Here is a 9,766-nt window from a genome sequence, read left to right as displayed (position 1 = left end):
GGTGTTTTAATTAGTTTTGTTTCTGTGTGATTGTTTGGGGTCTGGGCAGCCAGGAAATGAACAAGCAGCCTCCGTTTACAATGCTCTATAACTACTTTCTGTCAGCTAGTTGCTAACTTAGCCTCCTGACCCAAGGTTAATTTTATTTAATCAATACAAATACAAACTCGGGGCTGACAACGATTGAACATCCCCACCACTTGCCCAAACACATTCTTTTCTTTTTTTAATTTATTATGTATACAATATTCTGTCTTCATGTAGGCCTGCAGGTCAGAAGAGGGCACCAGACCTCATTACAGATGGTTGTGAGCCACCATGTGGTTGCTGGGAATTGAACTCAGGACCTTTGGAAGAGCAGGCAATGCTCTTAACCGCTGAGCCATCTCTCCAGCCCCCCAAACACATTCTTCACAGAAGATTCAGCCCTGCCTGGTGGAGCTGATCTTGACTGTGCTCAGGTCTGCTTACCTGGTGAAGTCTTCTCTTTACCATTCTTCCCTGTTGTCATACACTACACAGGTGCTGCACCACTGTGTTACACCCCAACCAGTTTTATTTATTAAATTTATTATTTATGTTGGTAGAAGGAGAGAGAGGTTTGAGACAGGGGCTCCTGCAGCCCTGGCTTGCCTTGAACTAGCCACATAGCCAAAGCTGGCCTTGAACTCCTAATCCCACCTCTGCCTTCCAAGTGCCAGTATTGCAGGTGTGCGCCGCCAGGACCAGCCTATTCTATTTCATTTTCCTGTAGTCTATATCGTTGTGTTCCGACCATGCCCTTGACCACTGAGCCAGCTCCCCAGTCCAGAAGTGGAACGAAGGATTTGAGGATCATCTACGGAATGTTCTTTTTTTTTTTTTCCCCTGGCAGTGACAATCATCAACTTTCTTTGTTATTGTTTTTATTGTTTTCTTTTATGTTTGTGGTTATTCTCTGAAGTCAGTTCAGAAGTCAATAAATAAATGTGGCCTGGAACCTTTTTGTTAAAAGAAACCATCTCTCTTATCAGGAAATATAATATCAAGAGCTCGGCTTCAGAATGCCTCTGTTTTCCCCAGTGCTGAAAGGTCTTTCTATCCTCCAGGCACCTTGAGAAGCTGCATAGCACAAATACCGAGCTGTATCTGATGTAATGGGCACCTTTTACCCACATTTCCAGTCAAGAAAGTCACTTTTGGAGTTGATTCACTTGTACTCCCTTAACTGACCCTCGAGTCCACGTAGAAACTCCAATGTGTCTCCTTAGGAGCAGAGCTGTGCTGTAAAGCTCAGAGCACGTGCTTGCCTAGAGCACAGCCCACTGAAAGACCCATTTCTACACAACACCCACCTGGTCAAGACGTCAGCTTTCTTATGCTCTTTGCAGTCGGTATTGTCCCCAGAAAGGATTTCCCCTCCCTGGCTTCTAGCGCCATCTGTCAGTTTGTCTTATTCCAAAATTGTATGTGAGTAGCCAACTATAATGGCTTACGTCTGTGATTGCAACCCTCAGGAAGCCGAGGCAAGAGAGCTGCAGCCAGTTTGAGGTCATTCGGAGCTACACAGTAAGATCCTGTCTTAAAAAATAAATAGAGCCAGGCTGTGCTCCTTTAATCCCAGCACGTGGGAGATAAACACAGTGGTGGTGGTGGTGGTTCTGTGAGTTCTAGGCCAGCCTGGTCTACAAAGTGAGCTTCAGGACAGCCAGGGATACACACAGAGAAACCCTTTCTCGAAAAACAAACAAACAGGGCTGAAGAGATGGATCAGCTTAAGAGCACTGCTTGCTCTTCCAAAGGTCCGGAGTTCAACTCCCAGTAACTGCATGGTGGCTCACAACCATCTGTAGTGAGATCTGGTGCCCTCTTCTGGCCTGCAGGCAAACATGCAAGCAGAATGCTATATACATAATAAATAAATAAATCTTTTTAAAAAGATAAAAAATAAAACAAATAAATAAAAAAATAGATGGCTGGAGACATGGCTCAGGGGTTAAGAATTAATGCTTGCTCATCCAGAGAACCCAGTTCAATTCCCAGTACCTACCTACACTGTTGCTCACAAACATCTTGTAACTCCAGTTCTAAAGTGGTTCGATGCCCTCTTCTGGACTCTGTGGGTACTGCACACACATTGTGCACAGACATTTATGCAGATAAAAGACACACACCATACTACTACCACTACTACTACTACTACTACTACTACTACTACTACTAATAATAATAATAATAATAATAATAATAATAATGAATATGTTTTAAAAACAAAGTTCTGGGGAAATGGCTGGATTGGCAAAATGGTTATCTTACACTTGTGAAGTCCTGAGTCCTATCTCCAGCACCAGATAAAATAGGTGTGATGGGTTGGGTAGTAGTGCATGCCTTTAATCCCAGAACTTGGGGGGCAGAGGCAGGTAGTTGTGTCACTGTGTCTGTGACAAGGTCTCATATGGTCCAGACTATGTTACCCTACACTGTGTTGTGACAAGGTCTCATATGGTCCAGACTATGTTACCCTACAGTGTGTTTACAAGGTCTCATATGGTCCAGACTATGTTACCCTACACTGTGTTTGTAACAAGGTCTCATATGGTCCAGACTATGTTACACTGCAGTGTGTCTGTGACAAGGTCTTATATGGTCCAGACTGGCCTCAAACTTGCTCTACAACAGTGATTCTCAATTTTTCTAATGCTGTGATCCTTTAATACAGCTCCTCATGTTGCAGGGACCCCCCAACCATAACATTAATATTGTTGCTACTTCATAACTGTAATTTTGCTACTATTATGAATCGTAATGTGAATATCTGTGTTTTCAGATAGTCTTCAGCAATCCCTATGAAGAGGTCGTGACTCACAGGTTGAGAACCACTGATCTACAGCCAAGGATAACTTCAGACTCCTGATCCTCCGTCCTGTTCTTCCCACGTACAGGAAGTGATGAGGATTAAACCCATCAGACATTGCACATCCACAGCCCCTGAAAGTATAAGTCACTCCTCTGTTGGGGTCTGGGACCAGCCCAGACCTAAATTATTTCTCGTTCCTGAGTGGAGGTGTGGGGATAAAGACACAACTCACATGACTGTATTGGGAGGGGAGATTTCAAGGATCCTTCATGAAATCCTGAGTTCACAGCCTGAAAATCACCCACATTTATTCTCCAAGCATCTTTTATAACAAAATGTAAACTGTGGGGGGGTTCATTAGCATTCTGTTTCCTAGGTAACCGGGAGAATGACTGTGGTCAAGTCCACACTCTAAGCTTATGTCTGCTCTGTCAGGTAGACTGAAAACACCTCTTGCCCCTCCTAAATTACAATAGAAGGAGCAGAATGACATTAGCAGATCCTGACCCTTTGCTTACGATGACATCAGGCGGTCTCACTATCAAAAACTAGGCGACCACTGTCTGTGTGGAAGGTGCAAACTGTGCCTTGCCAGGTTGCTCAGAATTCTGGCCTCCATACACTGTAGAAATATGGGCCTGTATAATCCGGCCCCTGTACTCCTCCACAGAAATCTTTGGTTTTCTCTGTTAGGAGCTAAGTCCCGAACCTCACACACCCGGCTGTTCTTTGTGAAGACGGGATCTCACTCTGTCCACTTCAGCCTTCACAGTGCTGGGATCGCACCTGGGCCCCACCATGCCCAGTGCCTTACATCTCTTAAACCGCTTCTAATGATAAGCAGTACACCAAGAGGCTGAGTGGTTTTCCCAAGTCATCTAAAGAGCAAACAACAGTACTGAGAGTCTACCACCCTAGCACAGAGGTCATCAGAATGTTCCAGCCAGGCTGCTCGGTCCTCTCCAGCAGGCCCAAGTCTGTGATCCCTTTGTTAGGATGGAATCAAATTCCCTGGAGTTCCTGCCCCAGCCCTGGCCAGTAACTCCAGTAACTAGAGCTGTGTGAGAAAAAAAGGCCAAGCCACTGGGGAAGCCACACCCCAATCAAAGGTGAGGTCTCCGGTGAGTCATGCCAAGGGCTATGGCTCAGCTTGGTCCTGCTCTTCCAAGAGCCCTGTGCATATGTGTCCACCACGGTCATCTGACTTGGTTTTGACACAGAGAGCTCTCTGCTCATCTCACCCACATCCAGGTGTCCTGGAGCTAGGACACCTCTCTTACTTCCATTCCGAGCCTCCAGATATGTGAGATGCACCGGAGCCTGGGGTGGGGCCTTTGAACTCCCTACTTTCCCCCTTCAGCCCCAGATCCTCTCAGATTCCTCCTGTAAATGGGCTCTAGCCAGGAAGGGTGGGGCTACTCCTGGGACCATCGGGAGGGACCAGACACAGTCAGTGACAGTCTGGTGGCAGGAAGCAGCCTTTCAATTGTCTGTCTCTGTGCCTCCAGCTGCCCCACCGACTCTAGTGAACCATGTCCCAGCACCTGTTCGTCCCAGTTGTAATGATGGGTAAGTTCAGAGGCTAGGGCTTCAGGAGGCCTGGATGGCACCACCTAGAGAGCTGAAAAGCAGAATATAGTTCCTGCAGCCTTTAGAAGCAGTGAGATGTCAAAAGAGACAGAGAAGGGCCATACCAAGAACCTGGGAGATTTGGGGGAAAGGGGAAGGGGAAAGGGAGGCCCGGCTGGCTGTCGGGGCGAGGTGGAACACTGTAGACCTGGGCAGAAGGAGTGAGAGCCTCACCTAGGTGCATCGTCTCTCCAGCCTTTCCCTGCCTCCCTCTTGTCTTCCCAGTGGTCAGCCCCATCCCAGGAGCCTTCCAGGACTCAGGTAAGACGGCTAGTCAGGGCCCGTGGTGCAGGCAGGTCAAGGGGCTGAAACAATAACAAGGGGATGGGATTGGGGAGGCAAATGTGGGGTTAGAGCAGGAAGATGGGGGCGAGGCAACGTCGGGGTTGAAGTCACAGTGTCTCCTCTCTTTACCTTCCGTCTTCTAGCTGTCAGTCCTACCCAAGGAGAATTTGAAGACTTAGGTAAGAGAGAGGCATGAGTTGCCTTGGATCTTGGGGGGGGGGGGTTGTTTGTTTGTCTGGTTGGTTGGTTATTTTTGTTTTGGTTTGGTGGTTTGGCTTGGTTTGGTTTGGATTTTCGAGATAGGGTTTCTCTGTATAGCCCTGGCTGTCCTGGAACTCCCTCTGTAATCCATGCTGGCCTCGAACTCCACAGCGATCTCCTTGCAGCCCCCCTCTGAGTGCAGGGATTAAGGGCGTACATCAATTTGCCTCCTGGCCTTTTGGGTTTTTTGGTTTTTGTTTGTTTGTTTGTTTGTGTTGTTTTGGGGTTCTTTTTGGTTTTTTGTTTTGTTGTTGTTGTTTTGAGCCAAGGTGTCTTTCTATAGTTCTAGCTGTCCTGACTCGCTCTGTAGACCAAGCTGGCTTCATACCCTCAGAGATCTGCCTGCCTTTGCTGGGATTAGCTGGGATTAAAGGTGCACACCATCACACCTGGCTGCCTTGACTCTTAAAGATTTTTCAGGCTGGCTAAGTTATGAGTGAACTGGAAGAGCCCAGGGACTCTGCCATGCTTTGGTCATGTTCAGAAGGGCAAATTAAAGGAGTGGATGAAGATTCAGGCTTTCTCCCGAGTTATCAGGGTCTCTGGAGTCTGAGGGTCAGAAGGGGAGGAGAACCCTAACAGGGCTCTGACTTCCATGGGTCTCCATTCCAGACTGCGGTCGCCCTGAGCCCTCTTCCCGTATTGTGGGGGGCTCCGGTGCACACCCTGGCACTTGGCCATGGCAGGTGAGCCTGCACCAAGGTGGGGGCCACATCTGCGGGGGCTCTCTCATCGCCCCTTCCTGGGTCCTCTCCGCTGCTCACTGTTTCGTGACGTGAGTACAATCTCTCGCCTTCAAAGTGTCCAGTTCTCTCCTTCAACGGCTAACTAAAGGTGGCTCTGCAGCTCCACCTTCCCTGCTTACCCTTCCTGCCAATCAATGCCATACTGTCCATGCTGAGCACCCTGGAATAGGAACTATCCTTCCATTGACATCTCCAAATCCTATGTGACCCTTTCAACCACACCGTCTCAGCCCCTAATCTGGATCTGATGCTCACTTCCTGGGTTCCTACTGACCCTAACTATCCCTCGGCTCTGAGTCCTCAGCTCCAAAGTGATCTGCTGATTCCGTGGGGCCAACCTAGTCCCCTTCCCTCCCCGGCACTGGCGCAGGAACGGAACCTTGGAGTCCGCGGACGAATGGTCAGTCCTGTTGGGCGTGCACTCCCAGGACGGACCCCTGGACGGCGCGCACTTGCGCTCAGTGGCCGCCATCCTGGTGCCGCACAACTACAGCAGAGTGGAACTGGGCGCCGACTTGGCTCTGCTGCGCCTGGCCTCGCCCGCCAGGCTAAGTTCCTCGGTGCGGCCGGTCTGCCTGCCTCGTGCCTCGCACCGCTTCGCTCACGGCACCGCCTGCTGGGCCACGGGCTGGGGAGACGTCCAGGAGGCTGGTGAGTGGGGCGGGCGACCGCCCTTGCAGATGTGGGTCCCGGGGCACCCTAAAAGTTGGGTCCTCCGGTGGATGGCTCCTCAGAAGCTGGGCCTAAAGAGAAGGATCCAGGCGGAGCTTGGGAGACTTAGTTCTGATCCACGGAAAATTCCTAACCTCCCTCTATGTACCTTCCTCTGCCCCAGAGGTTGCCCCACCTCTGGCCTCACCTTTTCTCCCAGTTTGTTTTTGTTCTCTCTTCTGGATTTAGGCAGGACTCGGGTTCCATCCCAGCTCTTTCAGACAAAGCATTACCCCTGCACACTTCCTCCTGCGAAAGGAGAAAAACAGCCCCAAGGGGTATTGGGTGGTTCAGACGGGCACAGCCGAACTTAATGGGTTGTGGTTACCTTCTGTAATAGGTGTTCCAGTACTGATGCTCAGACCCGCTTGTTCTTCCATATTCCTCCCTTCCTACCTATCCACCGCTCCTCAGTCTCTTCTCCGCTTTGGCATCTCCCTGCTCAGAACATTCATTGGCTTACGCTTTTGTCGAGGATGTTTCTATGTGCCAGGCACTGTGTTAGACAAGCCCTGAAAGAGATACACCAGTGAACATAACAAGCGTTCATTTACTGTTCTTGGTAAAAACACAGAGCTGTACTATAGAAACATTGCTCCTGGAAGTAGCAGGTACAGACTGAATTAGGAAGCCGACCAGTCAGGAGGCTGGGTTGCTCCCTCAGGCCCAGGATTGTGCTGCCTGCACTGGGGAGTTACAGTGGAATACAGAGATGTCACAACTGACTTGGGAACTACCTGGGGAAGGTGAGCTAAGGCTCAGCTGTTATAAAGCAACTGTTGCTTGGACAGAGAACCCAGGTTTGATTCCCAGCACCCACATGGTAGTTCACAGCCAAATGTAATTCCAGATACCTCCATTTCCAGGATGTCCTATGCCCTTTTCTGAACTTTGGGGATACCAGGCACACATGCGATACGCATACAGACAATCAGGCAAAAACAAAACAAAACCAAAAAAAACTCATATTCGCCGGGCGGTGGTGGCGCACGCCTTTAATCCCAGCACTTGGGAGGCAGAGGCAGGCGGATCTCTGAGTTCGAGACCAGCCTGGTCTACAGAGCTAGTGCCAGGACAGGCTCCAAAGCCACAGAGAAACCCTGTCTCGAAAAACCAAAAAAAAAAAAAAAAAAAAAAAGAAAACCTCATATTCATAAAATAATCTTTTAAAAGGGGGAGAGGGGCCAGGTGGTGGTGGTACACACCTTTGGTCCCAGCACTTGGGAGGTAGAGGCAGGCAGATCTCTGAGTTCAAGGCCAGCTTGGACTATAGAGTGAGTTCCAGGACAGCCAGGGCCACACAGAGAAACTCTGTCTTGAAAAACCAATAAAATAACAGATGGACAGGGATGACACCCAGATTCTTTTTGTTGTTGTTGTTGTTTTGTTTTGTGTTCATTTTTTTTAAAGATTTATTTATTATATATAGTGTTCTGCCTGAATGTTTGCCTACAGGCCAGAAGAGGGCACCAGATCTCATTATAGATGGTTGTGAGCCACCATGTGGTTGCTAGGAAGAGCAGGTAGTACTCTTAACAACTGAGCCCTATCTCCGGCCCCCCTTCATTTATTTTTTTTAAGACAGGATTTCTCGGTATAGCTCTTACTGTCCTGGAATTCATTCTGTACTTCAGGCTGGCCTCAAACTCAGAGATTTGCCTGCCTCCCAGTGCTGGAGTTAGAGGCATGTGCCATAACGCCCAGATGCTTATACTAAACTCCAGTTTCTGTGTTTGGCAAGACCGTATTTAATCACATGATATCTTTGTGAAAAGGATGCTCTTTTCGGGACAAACACAATTGTGCATAAGGGTCGAGAGCTTACTGATTTTGGCTCCTCCAGAAGTACATTATTGTCTGGGGACTTTGTATGGTCCACAATCTGAACCATCATCTGTGGCAGCTCTCCTGGCTGCTTACAGGGGCTAAGCCTGAGACGGGGCCTTAGAGAGAAGATAAGAGCAGCAGACAATGTGATCAGGGTGGTAGGCCAAGGTGCCATCTTTTTTTTTCCCCCTAAGGCAGGGTCTCACATAAGCCAAGATGGGATCAGACTTGCTATGTAGTTGCTGATGACCTCTAATTTCTGAGTCTCCACTTCCACTTCCCAAGTTTTGGGATTTCAAGCCCGTGTGGCCACACCTGGATGACTCAGTTCTGGGGACTGAACACAGGCCTTCATGCATGCTAGCAAGCAGCCTACCAACTGAGCTACACCTGCAGACCCACTGGGGACGTGTTGATGGAGATGTCCAGGAAGCAGCTGACAGGGACAAAGTTAAGGCCTGGGGAGATGAGTGTTTCATACTTGACTCATCGTATCTGCTCTCTGGTTCTGCCCCCAGACCCTCTGCCTTTCCCCTGGGTGCTACAGGAAGTAGAGCTAAGGTTGCTGGGAGAAGCTGCCTGTCAGTGTCTCTACAGCCGGCCTGGCCCTTTCAACCTGACTTTCCAGCTGCTGCCAGGGATGCTGTGTGCTGGCTATCCAGAGGGACGCAAGGATACCTGCCAGGTGAGAAGAGGTCTCCTAACCCATAGGAAGCAGCTAAGGAACAGACAAATGTTGGAGCCTCATCTTCAGTGGAATTTGGTCTGGGGAGTACGGCTCATGGGTACAGTATGTGCCTAGAACTTAGGAGGCTCCAGGTTCAATCTCTGGCAACAAACCAAAAACCAAAGACAGGGCTGGCGAAGTGGCTCAGAGGGTAAGAGCACTGGCTGCTCTTCTAGAGGCCCTGAGTTCAATTCCTAGCAACCGCATGGTGACTCACAACCATCTGTAATACGAACTGGTTCCCTCTTCTGGCCTGCAGGCATACAGACAGGCAGAACATTGTATACATAATAAATAAATAAATTAAAAAAACAACCCAAAGACAGTCAATGGAGCCTAGCATAGTAGAGCACACTTGTAATCTCAGCATTTGGGAAGTAGAGGCCAGACACCCACTATAGAGAGACGCTTGCTGATCAAGGTTGAGAGCCACATTGATTTATGGGTATCAACATAAATATTTAGAAGGCAGTTTGACAACATGTAAATTTAGCAAAGCAGTCTTAGTAGATTCCCCACGAGGCACGACTGCATGGTTTACAACATGACACGACATTGAGATTTTTATTTAATAACTTATGATTTCTTGGGAAAGCACTGTCCACAAATACAGGGTTCTTGTGCTCAAACTCTTTTTAAAATTATAAGCCGGGTGGTGGTGGCGCACGCCTGTAATCCCAGCACTCGGGAGGCAGAGGCAGGCGGATCTCTGTGAGTTCGAGGCCAGCCTGGTCTACCAAGGGA

The 9,766-nt window shown here is 48.8% G+C and overlaps 1 protein-coding gene across 1 annotated transcript in view; it reads left to right on the top strand.

Annotated features, from left to right (window-relative positions):
- Positions 1-4,368: 4,368 nt before the first annotated feature.
- Positions 4,369-9,766, top strand: part of Prss36 (serine protease 36) — a 20,017-nt gene continuing 14,619 nt past the window's right edge. Inside the window, exons 1-6 of the mRNA XM_005351326.2 lie at positions 4,369-4,405; positions 4,691-4,726; positions 4,894-4,929; positions 5,624-5,786; positions 6,128-6,408; positions 8,814-8,980. Of these exons, the coding sequence (XP_005351383.2) occupies positions 4,369-4,405; positions 4,691-4,726; positions 4,894-4,929; positions 5,624-5,786; positions 6,128-6,408; positions 8,814-8,980 (720 nt within the window). The remainder of the gene's footprint in view (positions 4,406-4,690; positions 4,727-4,893; positions 4,930-5,623; positions 5,787-6,127; positions 6,409-8,813; positions 8,981-9,766) is intronic.

The sequence above is a fragment of the Microtus ochrogaster genome, chromosome 8 (assembly GCF_000317375.1).
Source record: "Microtus ochrogaster isolate Prairie Vole_2 chromosome 8, MicOch1.0, whole genome shotgun sequence".
NCBI classification, from domain to species: Eukaryota; Metazoa; Chordata; class Mammalia; order Rodentia; family Cricetidae; genus Microtus; species Microtus ochrogaster.
Note: the sequence above shows the minus strand (reverse complement) of the source record. Positions and strands in the feature narration are given on the sequence as shown.